Source organism: Ovis canadensis, chromosome 1, assembly GCF_042477335.2.
Source record: "Ovis canadensis isolate MfBH-ARS-UI-01 breed Bighorn chromosome 1, ARS-UI_OviCan_v2, whole genome shotgun sequence".
Lineage (NCBI taxonomy): Eukaryota > Metazoa > Chordata > Mammalia > Artiodactyla > Bovidae > Ovis > Ovis canadensis.
Window position 1 is genome coordinate 145,832,000 of NC_091245.1, and position 22,803 is coordinate 145,854,802.

At 37.3% G+C, this 22,803-nt stretch overlaps 1 protein-coding gene across 9 annotated transcripts in view; it reads right to left on the reverse strand.

Annotated features, from left to right (window-relative positions):
• LOC138434226 (multidrug resistance-associated protein 1-like) overlaps nucleotides 1-22,803 on the reverse strand; it is a 102,771-nt gene that overhangs the window by 366 nt on the left and 79,602 nt on the right. For 6 of the 9 annotated variants that reach the window (XM_069578403.1, XM_069578457.1, XM_069578446.1 and 3 more), the window contains 10 exons: nucleotides 19,956-20,110; nucleotides 18,455-18,610; nucleotides 14,950-15,149; nucleotides 13,546-13,672; nucleotides 10,115-10,216; nucleotides 7,523-7,666; nucleotides 5,017-5,175; nucleotides 3,356-3,522; nucleotides 2,118-2,312; nucleotides 698-1,776 (listed from right to left, as the gene is read on the reverse strand). In XM_069578403.1, coding sequence (XP_069434504.1) covers nucleotides 1,620-1,776; nucleotides 2,118-2,312; nucleotides 3,356-3,522; nucleotides 5,017-5,175; nucleotides 7,523-7,666; nucleotides 10,115-10,216; nucleotides 13,546-13,672; nucleotides 14,950-15,149; nucleotides 18,455-18,610; nucleotides 19,956-20,110 — 1,562 coding nt within the window. In that variant the 3' untranslated portion in view covers nucleotides 698-1,619. Of the gene's footprint in view, nucleotides 1-697; nucleotides 1,777-2,117; nucleotides 2,313-3,355; nucleotides 3,523-5,016; nucleotides 5,176-7,522; nucleotides 7,667-10,114; nucleotides 10,217-13,545; nucleotides 13,673-14,949; nucleotides 15,150-18,454; nucleotides 18,611-19,955; nucleotides 20,111-22,803 lie in introns of those variants that run through there. The other 3 variants (XM_069578435.1, XM_069578424.1, XM_069578466.1) reach the window with 3 other exon arrangements.

Here is a 22,803-nt window from a genome sequence, read left to right on the forward strand (position 1 = left end):
TTTGAGCAAACTCTGGGAGACAGTGAAGGATAGGGAAGCCTGGTATGCTGCAGTTCATAGGGTCACAAAGAGACAGACATGACTGAGCGACTTAACACCAGCAACCAAGAGTAACCAGTATCCCAACTTCTAGGAGTATAATTGTCTTTTACTTTTTTAAAAAACAAACTTTCATATCAATGGAATCATGGGATCATATAAGAGTATTCTTTGTGCTTTACTTCTTTCACCCCACATTATGCATGTGAGATTCATTGGTGTTATTGCCTGTAGTGGTTATTCATTCTTATAGCTGTGTAGAATTCCATGGTATGAAGATACCACAATATATCTACGTGACTGTTGACATACCATTAGACTGTTAAATTATGCAGTGTCTCTGACTGACTTATTACAGATGTAAAGAAGCTAAGACATAAACTTTAACTGATGTTAATGAAATATACAATTCCTTTCTTAAGAGATTTCAACAAATATTTATTCAATGCCTACTGAACACAAAGCATAGTGGTAAGTACTACAGGAATATAAAGACAGGACAACACTTTCAGTAGCTAATGTTTTAAGCAAGGAAATTTTAGATAATGTAGGGTTTTACAATTTAAGTTAACATTTCAGAAATACCTTTAGGGGATGAAGCAAGGTGATGCAAAGTTGTTAAGGAGAAAAAGAGGATAGAAGAAATGACTGAGGGGTCTGAACAGGTTAAAACATTTTATTAAAATAATCTTGAAAGGAAAATATAATTGAAGTTTGGAAACTTCAAATCTGAAGGGCAATTCAGAGAAATAATGTTGCTTTTATTACATAAAACTACCAAATGAAAAAGCCATTCAAAATATAATTAGTACCACAAATTAATAATTACTTGTGAATGCATACCATCTGATATATAACTCACTGAGCTTAATCAATTAAAAAATGACATTCCATAGAAAATACTGGCTTTTTACTCAAATGGTAAAAATATTATAAAATATTATTTTTAAATAAAGCACACCATAAATAATTATACTTTCTCTTTCAAAAAAGCAGCTGAATAACTCAAAGTTTTTCTGATTCTTCCAAAATTTTATATACTGTACAGTAACTCAAAACTTTGTTCATATGTAAATAGGTGCCTATATAGTATTACTCTAAAGTGCCTAATGATTTATTCTACAAATGTTTGTTGAGTACCAACAATCTGAAAGCACTATGCTAGCAACCCAACATACAAAGATAATAAAACTAGGCTCTTGCCTTCAAGTAGCTTTAAGGGGAGGCACACTAAAAGAATTTAAACAGATTTTGGTCCTTGCCGTGATAAAGGTATGCACATAGGGCCAGTCAGAGCATATCAAAGGGTATCTAGATAAGACCGGGGACCAAGGAGAGAAACCAAGAGATACTTTGTGCAGAAGATAACTCCTGAACAAAGTCAGAGACTTAAAGGATAAGTGGCATTTTACACTTTGGAAAATCAGTAAAAGGCATATATTCAGGAGGGCAGAATGGAAGAAAGAAGGTTGGACACAGTTCAGGATGGTTAGAACTATGGTGCTTATCTCTGTTTGTGCCAACCTAGGCCTACTTTCCGGCATTTCTCTCCTGTCTTTATTTTTTCAAATAATATTTTTTTATGTGGTATAATCCATAAATAACTGTTTATTTTTCGCCCCTGAGTCTCCTGTTATTCCGGCTTCTGTTAGCATGTCAAAGAAAAGTCCTCTCTTGTGTATCAAATTCTGTGGTGTTTCAAATTCTGTAATTCTTCCAGAGTCTAGAACAAGTACCCTGCAATGTGAAAAGAATCCAGTCAGGTAACCTATAATCAGTATTTCAGTTCACCTTTCTTGTTCTTGCAACTGTAAAGTTTAAATTACTAGGTAAGTTCTATCAGTAGGAAATAAAAGTACAATTTGACTCAGGAAATATATCAAGTTTTCTAATATTCTCTTAGCATTAACGCTTTCCTCTAATTATTTTGGAAAGTATCTTCCATACTATTAGGGGACACTTTGTATCTCTCAGCACAGATAAAATCCATTATTAGTGGCAAGTAATTACTGTGTTTCAGATGTGCAATAGCTATCTCTATAGAAATTGTTTTACTTCTGAAAACAAATAAAGCATACCTGTCTGAATCAATGATAGAATGCAGTCTGTGAGCAATCGTCAGGATGGTGCAATCAGAAAACTCCTTCCTGATTGTGGTCTGCACCAAGTTATCAGTCTCAAAATCGATGGAGGCTGTTGCCTCATCCAAGATGAGAATTTTTGTTTTTCTCAGCAAAGCACGAGCAAGACAGACTAGCTGTCGTTGTCCAACACTGTTATAAAAAATAGTAAAATGGTCTCAACAATGGATTTTATGGTCACACACTTCCTATTCTAAAATTCTGATGACATTGTTATTCTCTTCCTAAGCCACATTCATTCATTCTTTAAGAAGTATTCCCTGAGTGATTATGCCAGCCTCTGGTTCCAGTTCTGCAAACAGAACAATGAATTAAACAGACAAAAATCTGTGGGTTTTCATGGGGGGACAAAAAATAAACAAGATAAAATGAGCAAAAGGCATAAGAAGAATTCGAATATACAGAAAGGCAGGATGTAAAATGTGGGCATGGGGTGGAGATTTTTGATGAGCATGCCAAAGAAATCCTCACTGAGACGATGCCTTTAGATTCAAGACCTGAAGAAAATGGAAAGTGAATCCTACAGATTTCCAACGGGCACTTGCTCCTGGCAAAGTGATTGGCAGATGTAAAATTCCTAAGGCAGGCAGGAACTGGCCTGGCATATTCAAGGAACTGTAAGAAGCCAACGAGGCCAAGGTGGCAGAAACAGAGAGAGGGAGAGCGGGGAGTAAGCAAAGAAGCAGCTGAGTCATGCAGGCTGCGTCTCTTAGGTGCAGAGAGGGTCTGATTGATTTTCCTTAGGTTTCTGACAGTGATGAAGAAAAAGCAGCATTTTGCTGTCGTTGTTCAGTCTTTCAGTCATGTCTGACTCTTTGCAACCCCACAGACTGGAACATGCCAGGCTTCCCTGTCCTTCCTATCTCCCAGTTTGCTCAAACATTTTTTTCAGGAAGAAAGCTATTAGGGTAGGAGTCTTTACTAAAGAGGAGTCAGTTAACTAATGACTTTCCACACTGCATTGTTGCTTTCTTTCCCCTCCATTTTCCTTCACCAGCAGTTTTCCAGCTGGTGGCTACCATTTTATTTATTTCTGTCTCTCTTCTCTAGAAGGAATGATGTGCTTTGAACAACAAAATCCATGGTAGCTCAGGAGTGACTTCCCTCTGGGGCCAACTTGTTTCTAAAAAGCCTGGAATGAGTAACTCAGGCAAGCTCTGTTCTTTTAAGCTTACCTGAGGTTTTCACCACCCTCTGAAATCTCATGCAGCAGCTTCTTGGGAAGGGACTGCACAAACTCTTTTAAGTGACATAGTTCCAGCACCTCCCATAGCTCATGATCAGGATACTTGTCTAGGGGATCCAGGTTCATTCGAAGGGTTCCAGAAAATAAAACAGGATCCTAGAGAATAGAACAATCACTGGTAATCTTATTGTCACATGAGGCATGGGTACATTAAATAAGGAAAAAGCAAAATGATGAAAAACTAAATAGTTATCAAATTCATTTTATATTGAAACCAAAAGCAGAAGGTCAGAATAAGCTGTGTTTGATTAAATTATTATAAACTTCCTGATTCTTCTTCTTTCTCTAGTTCATAATGTTGACAACAGCTTTCCAACCATAATAATAATGACGATAGTAGACACCATTTAGTCAGGGATATAATATAATATGGGCTTCCCAGGTGGCTCAGTGGTAAAAGAATCCAGCTGCCAATGCAAGAGACGGGGGGGTTTGATCCCTGGGTCGGGAAGATCCACTGGAGAAGGAAATGGCAATCCACTTCAGTATTCTTACCTGGAGAATCCCATGGACAGAGGAGCCTTGTCGGCTACAATCCAAGGGGTTGCAAAAGAGTCAGACATGAGCTAGCAACTAAACAACAACATAATATATAATATAGAGAATAATAGAATAAATGTATCTATAGTATGTATATAATATTATCAGTTAGCCCACCAACCCAGAAATAAGGAAGCAAACACGCTTGTTAGACAGATAGCGAACTCGAGGTTTCAAAAAGCTCCTGTCCAAAGACACGCAGAAAGTAAGTGCTTAAGCAGAACTCGAAGACAAGTCCATGCTTTTTCTAATGCATTTACACGTCTAGTGAAACTGCATTTTACTACACCTGTTTTGATTTATAAGAAAGGAATGACAGTTTCTTTTCTCCACCAACTTTTTTCCTGCCAAAATTCCAGATTTTACTTAAATTTGTTCCAAAATTAATTCATGAATGCCAGTATATGTTTAAACAATATGACAAAGAGATGATAGCATTTTTAGAAGCAAATATAAACATACTTCATAAATTCTCAGCTCAGATCTTTCAAACACAACTGAATGAATCATATTTGACTGTAGAAGCATATTATTGAGCTGATTTGCATACTTGTTAATGATCAAGTTCCTTTGATGCCACAGATGGAAAAATCAAAGGAGTTGGAAACAAAGATCTAACTGAATTATGGTTCCTTTAATTTTTTAAAAAATTTTTTCTAAACCTCAAGTCAAAAAGTCAAAAAAGCTAAAATTCAACAAAGGACCAACTAATAAGCAAAAGCCTTACTAATTGCTTTTTTTCTTCTAAGAAATACCAGTGTGTTTCAGTATGATTTCTTCATTTTAATTTTATTTGTATTTACTATTATGAAGGAAACTTGCAAAGCAACATACTAGTTTTTCAAATAGATAAATGCACTTAGGAAGAATGCATCAGGGTAGAGTATTTAATAGGACTTAATTACATAGTTATTTTTCACAATTTATTTAAAATAATTTGGCTCTCAAATCCAAATGTATAGGCTTGAAAGGAATATATTCTTAAAAAAACAACAACAAAAAAGTTTACCAGAGGGAGTTAAGAAAGACTAGCAGCAAAACCGTCTTTACCTGTGGAATAATATTAAGTTTGCCACGAAGGTCATGAAGCCCAATAGTAGATATGTCAATTCCATCGATTATAATTTTGCCTCCCGATCTTTCTACAATTCGAAATAGGCAGTTTGATAGTGTTGATTTGCCTGCTCCAGTTCGTCCTACAATTCCAACCTATAATGAATTAATCATAAACAATTTACACCACACTTTGTGTAAGGGAAGGAGACATTTGTACTGACCAAAAAATACATTATGTGTCTGGTAAGTGGGATCTAACTGCCAACTAGAGTAAACTTGACTATCATGGAGGACTTAACATGACTTTCAAGGATCCATCTTTATCTAGGTACCACTTACTATGGTGGCTCAGAGCTACAGAATCTGCCTGCAGTGAGGAAGACCTGGGTTTGATCTCTGGATAGGGAAGATCCCCTGGAGAAGGAAATCACAACTCTTTTCAGTATTCTTGCCTGGAGCATTCCATGGACAGAGGAGCCGGGTGGACTACAGTCCATTGTGTTGCCAAGAGTCGCACCCACCTGAGCAACTAACACTTTCACTTTACTCACTAGAAAGGCTTGGGCTAATTTGTGTGTTTCCTCTGGTTTTGAATAGTTTAGTTATCACCCAGCAAGAATGGCCCCAGACAGAGCAGATCATCCCTGAACCATCCCTGAACTAGCCATTAAATGTGGGGTTTAAGGAGAGACTGATAAAGGGGTTGATTCCATGAGACTTTCCGAACGAGGCTTCTCTTCCATTCTTCCTCCAAAACAAACAAGCAAACAAAGGAGATGGGAACCCTGTGCTGAGATAGGCTAGAAAATCTAAAGGAATGCCTACAAAACAACTATTGCATCAAAACTACTAAGGGTGGTCATAGATTATGTCTGAGGATTTTGGACTTTTGGACAAAACTAATCAGCTTGTCATAGGCATCCAGTGACTGCAGTGTTCCTTTGGCCATGAGACATAAAGCAACCTCTTCTGGGTGTTGGTTAGTGTCTTGGTGTTAATGGAAACAGTGGATGGAGAGAACATTTGGTGGTTGGTTTGCCCTAACTAAAGATCTTAAATCTGACATACTACATCTGAAAACCAGGAATACACTGAATGAAATAGAATAATTAAAATTCCACAATTATTTCCAAAAATTAATTTGTCCTTGAGGCTGCCTCAGTGGACCTGGTTTAGAGGGTTAGAAAAGGAGAATTTGGGTTTATTTCAAACAAGTCTTAGGAAAGGGGAAAGTGGAATACTGCTGTTCATTAAAAAAATTTTTTTTTACCTTTATTTATTTGTAAAATATCAATCTGATCAGGGAAATAATATGTTTTCATAAAATGCTTTGAAAAAATATAGAAGCGAAAATCATCTAAAATCCCAACACCTGGAGAGAATCACTGTTTATATTTTGTAACCATTCTTTTTGCTATTAGTAACATGTCTATCTGTTTGCTTTTTTAAAACACAAAAATGATACATTGTCAAAAGATTTGTATATTGTTCTTATTAACTAAATTACGTCTCAAGAATTTCCCCATTTCACTGATAGTCTTGGAAAACATAATGTCACTGACTATACAAACATTCTCACCTGTGTATTACTGGATAGTAACTATTATCTTACTGTCTTATTGCTGCACTTCACTTACTAGAGGAAGTAAAAATAAAATATACTAATAATACTGGATGTGTAGCCAAAGGAAATGAAATTTGTATGATGAAGAGAAACATGCATTCTCAAGTTCATTGCAATACCACAGTAGCCAAGAAGATATCAAAACAACCTAAATACGGGCTATGGATGAATGGATAAAGAAAGTGTATATATATATATATATATATATATATATATATATAAATATAATTCTGCCATAAAAAATGTAGAAAATCCTGCTATTTGTGGTAACATGGGTGAACCTGTAGGACATTAAGCTAAGCAAAAGAAGCCAGACAGAGGAAAATATTTTATAATCTCACTTACATGTAGAATCTCAAAATGTCAAATTCACAGACAGTAGATAGTGCTTACCAGGGGTTGAGTGGGAAAATGGGAAGATATTGGTCAAAGGGTATAAACTTTCAGTTATAAGACACATAAATTCTAGATATCTAAGACATAGCATGGTGACTATAGTTAATAACACAGAAATTTGCTAAGAGATCATAAGTGCTTAAAATTATGATAATAATTTCACAATTTATGCATATTAAGCTGTATACCCTATGTATACTGTACACTCTAAATATATACAATTTTCATTTGTTAATTATACCTCAATGTAGGTAAACATAGTAAAATCATGTTTCAGAATAGATTATGAACAATTTAAAATATATATTTTTATTTGTAGAGGAAAAATTTATTCTTTACATACCAACAACGTCTTTACTATTTTTAAATGAAATTTGAACAAATGACCATCTTATACTCAATACCACAGTATATTTTGGCCTTGAGAATAAACATATTCAGATAAAAGGTAAAGTGAAACTTATGAAATATTTATGGTACCTTCTCTTCTCCATGAGTCTGGAAAGTGATATCTTGTAATGCTAAACCAAGATCATCTCGGTATCGAGCTCGATAATCAACAAACTCCACTACCCCTTTATTGGGCCATTGTGATGGAGGCCTCTTAGACGTTATCCAGGGTGCCTTAAAACAAATAAATACTTTTTAAACTGCAATTACAATAAAAATACCTTCCCTCAAAAAAAAAAATTGTTCTCAGGCATAAAAACAGAAGTGATGAAACAAAAATGAGGAAAGACAACATTTGTAAATATTATGATTTTTCTGAAAATAGTATTAAATAATACCAACATAAAACTTCTCATCTAGTTATAAGAAGATTTTATAAATCAATTTTCACACATAAAATGGCTTCCATCTTCTATTAAGTTATCAAGAAAAGTCTTCTATAACTTTATAAAGGATATGAAAGTAACCTAAAATTTTAACTGACGGGACAGTTTGTCATTTATTTCCCACATACTGAGTGTTTACCACACCAGTCAATGCTTTAGTTGTTGGAGATTTAGCAGTGAGGAAAACACAATAAATAATAAACATGAACTCTCCCTTCAGGAGAGTACTTGCTGGTGATGAGAGACAGAAAGAATCTTAGAGTTTATGCAGAATACTCTTGCTGTTGTTGCTCAGTTGCTAAGTCGTATTCAACTCTTTTGTGACCTCATGGACTGTGGGTCACCAAGCTCCTCTGTCCATGGGATTATCCCAGCAAGAATACTGGAGTGGGTTGCTATTTCCTCCTTCAGGGGATCTTTCCGACCCAGGGATCAAACCCGTGTTTCCTGCAGTGGCAGGTGGATTCTTTATCACTGGCCACCAGGGAGGCCCATGCAGAATGTTAGTTGATGATAAAGTTTTGAAGGTCAAGAAATAGGCAGTGTTGGTGCAATTTTAAGAAGGGTGGTTAAGAAAGTCTTGACTGGACCTGATTGGGAAACAAGCCATTTGGATATCAGAGGAAGGGCTTTCCAGGTAAAAGAAGCTGGGTATATAATCTGAGGACCTGAGACACTGGAGGAAGAACAGGAGGTAGAATACACAGAAGAGTGCGTCCGGCCAGTGAGGGCAAGTGTTTTCATGAAAGGAAGTGATCACAAGCAACAAAAGATAGGCTAGGTAAAGTGAAGACGCTGGTGACGTGGACCAGGGCAGGCGCAGTGAAGAGGTGGGAGTTAAAGCCTGTGTGAAGAGGTTCCAACAAAGAACGAGAAAAGGAGTTAGAGCAAGTACAGGAACTATTCCCAAGAATTTTTCTGTAAAGAGGAGCAGAGAAATGGGGCTATTGAGTAAATATGGTTATTTGGACATATTTACTTTTTTCCACATCAAGAGTTTTTGTAATGGTATCTCTTACCTTACCAGGCATCAAATTATATAAGGGTAATTTTTAAAAATGTGTGTGCACACACACACATTTTACTGTCTTTTTTTGCAAAATAAAAAATATATATTAATAGGAAAAGGTTTGGAAAATACAGAAAACAACTTTTTTTTCCTTTCTTTTGTCCATGCCATGTGGCATGTGGGATCTTGGTTTCCAGACCAGAGATCAAAACCGCATTCCCTGAATTGGAAGTGAAGTGGAATCTTAACCACTGGACTACTAGGGAAGTCCTGAGAATGATAAAATTTTTATATAGTCCTTACATAGCAGTAGGCTGAACAAACTAAATATTGATAATTATGATTGTTATTGTGAAGGTAGACTAATCTTTCAAGAAATTTTTGTGAAAAATGAAGGTAAGACTCAGAGAAGAATCTGGAGGAAGAATCAACATTTAGGTAGGAGTTGGAGTATGCAGAAAATATTTTAGCATATTTGTAGGCTGAAAGGAGCAAAGGGGTTAGGGTGCTGAAGTTAGGACTTAGAGAAGATGGTTAATGGAACAAGGTCTGAGAAAAGACATGAAGAGATGCTACCAAAAATACAACTGGAAATCTGTAGGTTTTTATTTGGAGGAGGAATACACCTTCCTGAGTTATGAGCAAAGGAGGAATTTTTCATGAAGATGTAGATATCTTTATAGTCAGATTGAAGAAGATATAGAAATTCAACATATAACCTTTATCATCTGCCCTGTTAATTCATGGAACTGGGAGACAGAGTAACTGAAATTAACAAAATATGCAGATAATGCAACCATTATACTCTGTCGATAGTCTAATTCTTCTGTCCCTCAAATTATACTTAATTAAAGGGAAAAATCAGACTGATTTATTCTCCTCTTCCTTCCCATCCACAGAGATGCTAATGATGAGTAAATGGAACAGAAGGTGTAAACAATAAAGGCATACTTAATTTTTAAATTATACAATCAGACTCTAAATAATTAAGAGATGACTATATTAAGACACTTCTCAATGTAAAATCTTTACAAAGTGGTAATCAGAGGTTGCATATTTTACTCTACATTGGGTAGGGGACAAATCACTGTGCCTCTTAAAAACAGGTGATCATGTTTCATTTTTATAACAAATACAGATTTTGTTCCGAATTGATTTTCAGAATGTCCAAGGTGCACTGCAATATCAAATTCTTTATCTGTTTATTGGTTATTCATGAGTGCTTACCTCTTTATCCATATCTTCATATTCACAAACTCTTTCAATGGAAACTGCATTGGCTTCAATTTCACATGCTTTTCTTACCCAAAAATTCAGGGTTTGAGTAATCTGGGAGTGAAAAACCAAGAGCTTAATGAATAAGTAGCAGTCTTTTACACAACGTTAATAATACTTTACAAAGCTTTTTTCCCCAGAGTTTTAGTATATTTTATCCCTTTGAATTATTTAACAACTTAATTCAAAGTAAGCATTTTTATCTACAGACACACATATGTGCTGTTTTAGGTTTGTTCAATTCATTAATGCCATAAATAATGGTTATTTGGCAGAAGATAGACTGGTTACTATATATTAAAGGGGCCCATACTTGGTGTAAGAAAAGATGAGTACCAAGACTGATGGGATAGGCCCTAAGAAATGTACATCCTAAGCGGGGAAAAAATTTGTGCACAATGTTACCTTTGCCACACTTTACCATTTTCCACTAGAAGGATTCTTCTAATTTTCGGACTACAACTGTCTCCTTCCCCACCCCCTCCAAATTTTACGTTCTTCACACTCACCTTTCCTCAAAATACAAGTTCGCCAAGGTTATAACCTCAAATGTACTTCTGAAAGTCAAAAAGCCCTCACAATTCAAATTTTTCTTGAGTTTGTTGTTAAAAGATTTGATGGCCAACCTGACTTGAACTAACGTGGGCCTCTTTAAGGTGTTGATTTAATTCACTCATGCTACACATTCACATGTTTCACTGCAAAACAAATAGTTTGACTACAGAGTTCTGCCCAGGCACTCCATATACTATGTATATGCATGTATGCATGCCAAGTTTCTTCAGGCATGTCCAACTCTTTGCAACTGTATGGAATGTAGCCCGCCAGATTCCTTTATCCATGAGATTCTCCAGACAAGAATCCTGGAGTGGATTGTCATGCCCTCCTGCAGGGGATCTTCCCAATCCATGGATTGAACCCATGTCTCTTATGTCTCCTGCATTGGCAAGCAGGCGCTTCACTACTAGTGCCACACCTGGGAAGCATATATATATATATATGTATGTATGTATATATGTATATGTGTATGTATATATATTATATTTCTTTTCTAGAAGCCTAAATTCTTAATTCTGAAATGCAACTGACCTTGAAGATTTTAGATAAGCGATTGAGAGCATGTACGCAAATTATCTAAACTCACCTTATAAACAATATGTGTATATATATATAAAGCAGTATAAGACATTTTCTATTTTACAAAGGGGATCTGAACACAGTCATACCACTAGCACTTTGCAGTATAATATACACAGAGCTTATTAGGGAAAAAAGTAAAAGCAGAGAGGAAGCAGAGCATATATTCTTCCCAGAACTTGCATTATTTCTGCTTAGGTTGGATAAACTATCAAGTTAGTGCAAAAGTAATTGCAGTTTATGCACTGTTGAAATTAGCCATTCGATATTGGAATTCATTCTTAAATGTGGTTACATTATACATCATTTTAATGCACATTTCTTGCTTTGTGTCTTTGCTAATGACTTATTATTTGCTGCTTATTTTATATTTATTTTAGACTATGGAAATGATGTGAGAAAAAGAGCAAATTTGAGCAATGTTATTATTCGAGTTCAAATTGGGTTGTAAAGCAGCAGATACAACTCAAAACATCAACGACGCATTTGGCCCAGGAACTGCTAATAAACATACACTGCAGTGGTGATTCAAGAAGTTTTGCAAAGGAGACAAGAGCCTTGAAGATGAGGGCATAGTGACTGGCTATGGGAAGTTGACAAGGACCAATTGAGAGGATCATCAAAGCTGATCCTCTTACAACTACAAGAACAGTTGCCCAAGAACTCAACATCAACCATTCTACAGCCATTCGGTGTTTGAAGCAAATTGGAAAGGTAAAAATGTTCAGTAAGTGGGTGCCTCATGAGCTTCCCTGGTAGCTCAGATGGTAAAGAATCCATCTCCAATGCAGGAGACCTGGGTTTGATCCCTGGGTTGGGAAGAACCCCTGGAGAAGGGAATGGCAACACTTCCAGTATTCTTGCCTGGAGAACCCCATGGACAGAGGAGCCTGGCAGGCTATAGCCTGTGGGGTCTCAAAGAGGTGGACACAACTGAGTGACTTTCACTTTCATGAGCTGACGAGAAATAAAAAAAACTGTCATTTGGAAGTGTCACCTTCTCTTATTCTTTGCAACAACAACAAACCATTTCTTCATCAGATTGTGAGTGTGATGAAAAGTGGATTTTATACACAATCAGTGACGACCAGCTCAGTGGTTGGACCAAGAAGAAACTCCAGAGCACTTCCCAAAGCCAAATTTGCATCAGAAGAAGGTCATGATCACTGTCTGGTGGTCTGCTGCCAGTCTGATTCACTACAGCTTTCTGAATCCCGGCAAAACCACTACATCTGAGAAACATGCTCAGTAAATCGAGTTGCACCAAAAACTGCATGCTGCAGCCAGGACTGATCTTGACAATGCCCTACTACATGTCACACAGCCAATGCTTCAAAAGCTGAACTAATTGGGCTATGAAGTTTTGCTTCATCTACTTTATTCACTTGACCCTTCGCCTATCGACTACCCCTTCTTCAAGCATCTCCAAAACTTTTTGCTGGGAAAATGCTTCCACAACCAGCAGGAGGCAGCAAATGCACTCCAAGAGTGCATCAAATCCTGAAGCATGGAGTTTTATGCAACAGGAATAAACTTATTTCTCACTTGCAAAAATGCATTGATTTTAAAGGTTCCTATTTTGATTAATAAAGATGTGTTAGAGCCTAGTTACAAAGATTTAAAATTCATGGTCTGAGACCACAATTACCTTTGCCCCAGCATAATAGATGGACAGGATATGGTAGAGAAAGGCCCTACCCTTGTTGTGTGCATGGCATGCGTGCTAAGTTGCTTCAGTCTTGTCTGACTCTTTGTGACCCTATGAACTGCAGCCCTCCAGGCTCCTGTCTCCATGAAATTCTCCAGGCAAGAATACTGGAGTGGGTTGTCATGCCACCAGGGGATCTTCCTGACCCATGGATTGAACCTGTATCTCTAACGTCTACCCTGCATTGGCAGGGGGTATCTTTATACTAGCACCACCTGGGAAGCCCCCTACCCTTGTTACACTTTACAATCTATAAGGATAGGAGAGAATGAAATGTCTTGGTAATGATGCAACACTAGGATCCTGGTCCTCTAGCACTGAGCCTTGGGGATCAGCTTTCTTTCTGTGAACTACCTTAGAACTGCTGAGCCAGCTATTTTGCTAGCAGCAGAAGAGAAAAAGAAATGCGCCTCCAGGGTAATCCAGATTTGTCTCGCATTACTTAGTTACTACCGTCTCTTATTCAGACAGGAAAAGAAGAAAGCTTAATTAATTGGATTATAAACATGTCATATACCACACAATCATTATTACTTACATTTAGGGCATAGGATATAGACAAACCAACTATTGCTGAATCTATAGAATTGCCAGCCAGCACAGTAAGCACTGCAGTGAAGAACACCATTAAGTTGCCAAGAAATTCAAGTCTAATAGACAGCCACCTGAAATAATGGAAAATATTCCTGAAATGAGATGCAAAAGCTTTGGTGCACTCAATATAAACTCTCCTCTGGGAAATGAAGACATAAACATCAATAGCTGCTTTCTTTTTTTCTCACTTAGTTAGAACTCAATCAAACATAGGATGGTTGCAATGACAATAAAGAATTTATCTTCATAAAAATATGCTTTACTTTTGCAGAACTTTGCTTTTAAACTTCAGTTCAGTTCAGTTCAGTTCAGTCGCTCAATCATGTCCGACTCTGCGACCCCATGAACCACAGCATGCCAGGCCTCCCTGTCCATCGACAACTCCCGGAGTCCACCCAAACCCATGTCCATTGAGTCAGTGATGCCATCCAGCCATCTCATCCTCTGTTGTCCCCTTCTCCTCCTGCCCTCAATCTTTCCCAGCATCAGGGTCTTTCCAAATGAGTCAGTTCTTTGCATCAGGTGGCCAAAGGATTGGATTTTCAGCTTCAACATCAGTCCCTCCAATGAATACCCAGGACTGATCTCCCTTAGGATGGACTGGTTGGATCTCCTTGCAGTTTAAGGGACTCTCAAGAGTCTTTTCCACACCACAGTTCAAAAGCATCAATTCTTCTGCCCTCAGCTTTCTTTATAATCCAACTCTCACATCCATACATGACCACTGGAAAAACCATAGCCTTGACTAGATGGACTTTTGTTGGCAAAGTAATGTCTCTACTTTTTAATATGCTGTCCAGGTTGGTCATAACTTTCCTTCCAAGGAGTAAACGTAATCAAAATTAAAAAGAAAAAGGAAAGAACACCATCTGAAATGATGCATTTATTTTAAAATCTCATTGGAAAATCACTTACCTTTCTGATTACATGCACATTTTATACAATAAAATTAATCTCTAAAAGTTAAAATGTGCCTAAGTACTATTTAACATTCCCCCACACTGGGTGAAATGTATAGCTTTAAATTCAAAATATTATAAATTACTGTATGCAAATAAAATTTATGTTCACATATATAAATACAACATAGAGTCATATCTTTAGTAATTCTAATAGCATCCTGTGTAACTTTCAAAAAATATAGGAACTTATATTTACATAAGTAGCATGGACTCTTCATATGGATATAAATAGATATACTTTAACTTAAGTGTGTATTAAATACTAGAAATATTTAAGGTTTTAATATTTTTGATGAAATGTTACTAAAAATACTCTATTTAGATGTCAATAAATAAAACATCCAAGAAGGGACTAGTCCTGAATTAGGTATGTGGATATGACTTACCTGTTTGAAATCACATTGTTGTAGAAACAGACCAAGTTCTCATTCACCACCTCTTTGTTTTGCTGGATGAACCGCTGTTCATGTCCAAACGCCCTGATAGTGGACACCCCCAGCAGAGTCTCACAGAAATGGGAAATGACTGGAGAGCGAGATGCTCCTGCCAGTCGTCGAATCTGCCGGGAGCTCGCCATGTAGTATCTCTGACAGCAAAACAGAAAGAGGTGGTCTTGCAGATGTAGCCAAAATTTCTTCAGCAGTTTGAAAACGCCAAGATACGTGTGTAGTGGGCTAATGAACAGCCCCCAGAAGTTAAATTCAAGTTCTAACCTCCATTGCCTGTGAATATGACCTTATTTGGGAAGAGGATATTAGCAGATGTCATTAATATCTTGAGATGAGATCCTTAGGGTTGGCCTGAAATCCAGTCTGAGTGTTGTAAAAAATAGAAAAGGAGAAGACACAGACATAGGGAGAAACCCATGGAGGACAAGATTGGAGTGATGTACCTGGGAGCCAAGGAAAATGCCAGGGGTCACTGACAGTCACCAGAAGCTAGGACAGAAGCATGCAACGGAGGCCTGCTCCTGGATTTTGGACTTGTGGCCTCTAGAACTGTGAAAGAATAAAATTTCTGTTGTTTTGAGCGACCAAGTTTGTTATAGGAGCCCCAGGAAAGGAATGTACTTTTGAAACAGTGAAAGTGAACCTGTTAGTAACAGTAAAAAGCCCAAATTCTGGATAGCACAACTCGAACATAATTGGGCAAAATTTCACCTTGGTAATGCTCTCAAACAACCATTATTGAGCACCTACTGTGGAAAAAGCTCTATGTTAAATAGTTGAAATTGCGGCCAGGTGGTTAACCCATTAAATGAAGGAAGCCTACCGAGTGCACAAGCAATAATATTTTTGCGATAGTGAATGTGTTCAGTCATTCAGTCATGTCCAGCTCTTTGTAATCCCATGGACTATAGCCCACCAGGCTTCTCTGTCCATGGAGTTTTCCAGGCAACAACACTGGGGAAGGTTGCCATTTCCTCCTCTAGGAGATCTTCCTGACCCAGGGATCAAACCCAGGTCTCTTGCATTGTAGGCAAATTCTTTACCATCTGAGCCACCTATACCTAACTATAATTATGGAAAATTTTTCCACTAAAAAATTTCTATATGGCCACACTTATAATTGGTGCTTCCCCTCTGGATAGTTGAGATGAGTGGACTGTGGAAAGCTAGAAGGAGTAAGCCTAAGTTAATTGGACCATCATCATTCATCAGCCCCAAATAGTTGCTATAAACTGGAAATGAAAATAAAGAGTTGCCACATCTTGCAATTTTTTTTTTCAGGAAAATCTTTTATGTAAAATTCCTGATTTTAAAAATGTCTTCATTTTAGTAAGAAACATTGAGCTAGCTAAGTGAAAACACATCTGAAGCCACATGTGGTCTATCATCTTGGAGTTTACAAGCTCTGCTCTATGCTAAGCGCTCTGGAGAATACAAAGGATGATGGCATTCTGAGCCCGCCAGGGGACTTAAGAGATTGTCCCAACAAGAGTTTCATAACAGTTCAATGAATTGTTGAAGCCCTGGAGTCTCTCCATAAAATGATAGAGAGCTCTGAGCTTAAGAACCTTTGATCTAGATTGTTGTGTTAGTAGCTCAGTCATGCCTGACTCTTTGCAACCCCATGGACTGCAGCCCTCTAGGCCCCTCTGTCCATGAGATTTTCCAGGCAAGGATACTGGAGTGGGTTGCCATTTCCTTCTCCAGGGAATCTTCCCAACCCGGATCAAACCCGGGTCTCCTGCACTGCAGGCAGATTCTTGACCAACTGAGCTACAAGGGAAGCCCCTTGATCTAGATTAATGCTTCTCATAGATCAATGCTTCTCATATTTCAGCAAAAATTACCAAAGGATTATAAAAACACAGATTTCTGGGCCCCAACCTGAGAGATTTTTCATCCCCCCACCCCAGCTCTATTAGGGTATGATAAATAAAAAGTATACATATTTGCTTGCAAAATATGATATTTTTAAAAGAAGAGGTACAATTGGAGATTCTGATTCAATAGGTCCATGGGCCCAGGGACCACACTTTGAGTAGCACCAATCTAAAGCAAACTTCTTATCTTACAGGTGAAAGAAATGTAGATTGTAAAGGGAAGTGATGTACCAAGCACAGGCGTCAAGAAAGCGACTAGAATTTGAGGCTCCTGACTCTACCTTCTGGGCTCAACCTATTAAGTTCCCCTTCACAAAACATGGTTTCTAGACTCTTTTCCATTCCTAGTCACCCTATTAGAGTGCACCAAGCACAAAATTTTCACTTGTGATACGCTTTGTTGTTTTTGGTTTTTTAAGCAGATACAATTGATTCTCAACGTCATTCATCAATTTTTTTGGTTATTTTTAAACTATAAGACATAGTGTCTGCCCCAGAGAACTTACAATCTTATTGAGCAGACAATTTTAGGCCCACTAAAAAATAAAACAACAACAAAACAACCCACAAAATAATATAGCATAATACAATAATATTCTGTAATAATATAGTATAATAAATCCATAATACCTTCATAAGTCATATCTTTGCACTGTTTTGGTAGAGAATGCTTCACACAGAAAGTAGAATATAACCTATGCATAAAGGGTGAGTAAGATTCAGGCGGCAGAGAGAAGAGGGGCACCATAAGAAATAGGAACAATAATGGTAGTAGACATGTAGAAATGAGCAAATGATTAACAGCTTGGTTTGGACAAATTGAACTCCAATAAGAATTTTAAAATTTAGATTTTGAGAAAACATTAAGGTACAAGAATGGCATCCTTTCATATAAAGAGCCTCAAAACACCATTAAATTTAATTTAAACAAGTGTTAAATTTTGTTTTTACACTATAGCCTCTCAGTGACATTATCTTGAAATTCAAATTGGCTGACTACATTTTAATTAGAATATAAAGTTGTACACCTATCATGAGAGATCTGTTTAATAGTTCTAGCAATAGTTTCTTGATAGCAGGGTAACAGGGCAAAAGGGAATATTTGTTTCTCTCTTGAATCTTCAGGCAAACTGACTTTCTGCTAAAATGTAAATAACACCTAGTTTTTGTACTGGCCATCAAAATGCACAACTCAGTTCTCTTGTTGCAGGGCACATCGCTGCCTGACAGAGTGGCTGCTGTCTTTCCAAATCCAAGCCTATTTTAGAATGGAGGCCATTTTTCCCTCAAGTGGCTCCCAGGAAATGACTCAGCAGGGAAGGGGTTTTAAAACAGACTCATTCAGAGGTCACATGGGAGTATCAATGGGCAGTATTGGTTGCGGACTTCCCATTCATTCAACCAAACCTCTAATGAAACTGTTCTGCAGTCCAAGACTTCCTACCGTCCTCTTCCTTTCCCTTCTTCCTCAGACTCCTAACCATCTGAGCCATTAGGGAAGCCCAACTAGTATTTGACTGTGAACTTGGAAGTTATTAAAACATAAAAATTCATGAACTTACCTGCATAGTGAAATAGAGGAAAACTAAGGGAATAACCCCCAGAATGAAGAGTGGTAAAGCTCCCACAATGACCAAAACTGTTCCAATAACATCCAGTGTACAATTCACCCAGGTCCGTAGGTAGTAATGGAAACGCATATCAATTATAAACATGTCCTGAAAAATTTGACATGAGATCACTTTATTTTTAACTCTTCATGGTTTAAAATGAGGGAAGGAAGACATATATCATTCAGTGTAAAAATAAAAACATTTACCCAGAGTGACAATCTGAATCTTAAATGATTTTTGCCCTCCTCAACTCACCCCTACACATTTTTCAGTTATAACAATTAAAAGGGTTTTACAGTCCCAAGATGTCTATGATCAAGCAATCTGCATTTCCCAGTCACAACTACATGACACTTGATTTATACGGCTGCCATATTTTAAGGTTATGGCTATGCACAGTCTAATACAGGAGCCACTAGCAAATAAATGGCTATTGAGTACTTGGAATGCGGCTAGTGCAAATTGAGATATAACCTAAGTCTACAACACAAATCAGACTCTAAAGATTTGGTAAGAATAAAAAATCAAGGTATGCAATCAATATTTTTACATTTATTACACTTTATGTTTCAGATATTCAGATATTCTGTCAGATACTCTACACATTAAGATATATCATTAGAAATAATAGTTACAACTGTTTCTTTTTAATTTCCTATTGTGGCTACTAGAAAATTTTAAATTACCGATGTGGTTTGCATAATATTTTACTGGGCAATACAATTAAAAGTACTTAGCTATAAACACAATGGGTAAGCAGAGACATTCTGGGAACCTCCAGCCATTCCTCATTCATTACTAGTGAGTTGACAGTTTTTTTAAAAGGTTTTTTAAAACGTTTTTTATTTTAAGTCTCTAAGCATGTTTAGGGACTTTCCTGGTGGTCCAGTGCTTAAGAATTCATTTTGCAATGCAGGGGATGTGGGTTCAATCCCTGGTCAGGGAACTAAGATCCCACGTGCCGTGGAGCAAATAAGCCTGTGTGCTGTAACTAGGGAGCCCACTCGCCACAACTAGAGAGTCTGTGGGCTGCAATGAAAAATCTTACACAATGCAACTTAGACCCAATGCAGCCACATAAAGAAAGAAAGATATTTTTTTAAAAGGTACAATGCTTAAAATCCAGATATCTCAATATAGACTTACATATTCTTCCCCTTCTCTGTCTGAACCACTGATTCTCAAACTGTATGTGTGTAAGAATTGGAGCTATAGACACCAGGGCACATGCACTTCTTGGATTCTTTCAACAATTTTTTAAGAGTTTTAATTGTGTGTATTAGATGCGACTCTGTTATACATCAATTATGAATGTCCCAAGAATTAGAAATGAAACAATGAAATCTACACTGAACATAATCTCATTTTTTGAGAATGAGACTTTTCACAAATGAGATTATAAATCATCATTTATTTACGTATGCTGTCTAATAAGATAGGGTTTCCTTACCTTGGTGAACCTATTGATGACCTGGCCAATGGGATTGGTTTCAAAAAACTGGAGTGGAAGGTGCAGCACATTGTCCAAAAGCTGAGCGTGCAGAACTCGAGAGGCAGCCAAGGATCCCCTGGTGACTACGTAAGCTCCAGAGCACACAAAGAGACCTAAACACAAACTGCTATCAGGGACATGTTAACAGCCTAAACTTCACATGTTAACACTCAAGAAATTGCATATAATAGAATTTATTTTTAGTGGAAAACTCAAGTATCCAACTTTAGAATGTCTAACTCTGGACCAAACTAAGTATAAACATACATGGCACACTGAAAATAAATACAGATGCTCTGATGGGGTATCAGAGCTGGGCTCTCTTACTTTTGAGCATAGCTGCTAAGGAAATGCTCTGAAGATAAGAGATCAACCAGGTGGATAGAATGTTAGCAACCTATTAACTTTATAATGTCCTGAGGGACAACGGTAGTCACTGGTGCTACTAGGCAAACAGTTTCAGTTCTCCTAATTTCTAGGTCCATGGTAGAACTGTACTTTTTGACCCCTTTGTGATTGGAGAGAACAAAGAGATAGTTCTGAACAATACGTTGAGGGAAAAACAACACATGACAATTCCAGATTGGAGCATTTAATTGTTGGTGCCGGATCTGCTAAAGCTCCTATTCCCTTTGCACGGTGCCTGCCAAAGTTTAAAAAAAAAAAAAAAATAGTTGGGTTGGTTTTTCAACTTGGGCTCTAGAATCAGAAAAATCCCCCTCCCAATCAACAATGCACAAGTGGTGTGAGTGAGGAATAAACTTTTTTGGCCTGTCAAGCTACGGAGATGTGGTTGGTGGAAGGGTTGTTCTCGATGAACTAAAAAGTCAGAAAATATAATCAACATGTAACTTTAGTGGAAGAGGTTAAAAAACAGTTAACAGCATCTATTGACAATTGCAAGCTGTGTTTGACAAAATACTGAATATAACAAGAAAGAGGCAAGCTCAGAAAAGAGCTATCCAGGTGTGCAAGAAGAAATGAAAGAAAAGAATCGCCAACTTGGGAAACCTGTAAGGTTGGAAGAAGAGATGTTTGGTTATAATGATAGATTCAAAGATGGAGATATAACTCGGTTGTTTCAAGGAGAGTAATTTCCTGGGTTTCTATGGAGGGAAATTCTTTGAAATATAACATTTCCATCACCATGTGAAGCTTAAGGATTAAGCCAATGAGGAAAATGAGTAGAACTGATAAATAAAGAGTAGTGGATACTTAGTTTGAGCCCCCTGGATCAAGTGAGTTTAAAGACTTGAGCCTGGACTTCTCCGTTTGAGGCATCAATAAACTTTCATGTTATCTGAGACATTTGCTTTTGAGTCTTCTGGGATACACAATTACTTTGTTGATCTCTACTATATAAAATTGCTAATAAAACTGTGTTGGCAACATGATTCTTGTAGGTATAATGTGTAAAACAAAGCAAAACAAAAATAGTTGACCCTGACCATTTCAAATTATTTTAGCTACTTCTGTTACATATTTTTTTATTTTTTTAATGTTATATTTTAAATAATATCACACACGACTGTTTAATAATTTCTTACTCTTAACTATTTCTTATTATTTTCCTACCTCAATCCCCCATACTTTCTTCTAGCCCTTCTAAAAATAGGTTGTTGGCCTTTTTCCCCTCAAATATTTAGTGTTTACATTACTACTAAACATGGTATTCATGAAGTTCACTACATTTACAATGCTTGTACCACTATTTTTCTAGGCAACAAGAACTCATCTATTCCCAAACAATTCAATAGTCAGCAAAATTCTTTTGAATATATTCGAACTCATCAGATATTCTATTATTTCTTTTATCCTCTTTTGCCCCCTCCTCTTGCAATACAAACTACTATCTTGGAATCCCCTGTATTTCTGCTCTAAACTGGAACATTTGTGGGGACAGGCTTCAATTTTCTTCAATTACAGAAAATGTTGTTAAATATTATATATTTGATAATTTCTATCTGCATTTACCGAAAGTCTTACTATAGGGATGTTGAACATCCTGGATTGTTACTTTAATTTTTCCTTATTTATCACTTGCCATCCGTTTCTGATGTTGTACATCTGGGACTATCTCCTCCAATTTATCTTGTCACACTTGTACAATCTCTTTAAATTCTTTAAATTTTTTAAGAACTTTCTTGCTCTTAGATTGACCTTACTTCAGCATATTCTGCACTTGCTTTGCTTCTGCCATTTGAATATCTAAAGATACTAATTAGATATTTTAAGCTTCTCTTATATACCAAGTATGAGCATTTTACTTCCTGGTTCCACTGTTCTATTTGTTAGCTCTTATTTATACTGTCCACTGGATTAAAATGCATAGCCATCCATCATGACCAGTTTAAACATGCGAGATAAAGATATGGTTAATCAAGAGGTACTTGGCATGCCTTTCTTCTGCCAGTGTATACATTAATTTCCCCCAACACTTCTCTCCTCTGAATGGAAGTTCCACATAAGCAGGTGTGACACTGCAAGTCTTATATGGTGATTTAGACATGCAAGCTTGGAGAAGGCAGTGGCAACCCACTCCAGTACTCTTGCCTGGAAAATCCCATGGACAGAGGAGCCTGATGGGCTGCAGTCCATGGGGTCGGTAAGAGTTGGGCATGACTAAGCGACTTCACTTTCACTTTTCACTTTCATGCATTGGAGAAGGAAATGGCAACCCACTCCAGTGTTCCTGCCTGGAGAATCCCAGGGACGGGGAGCCTGGTGGGCTGCCATCAATGGGGTCGCACAGAGTCGGACATGACTGAAGCAACTTAGCAGCAGCAGCAGCAGCAGCAGACACGCA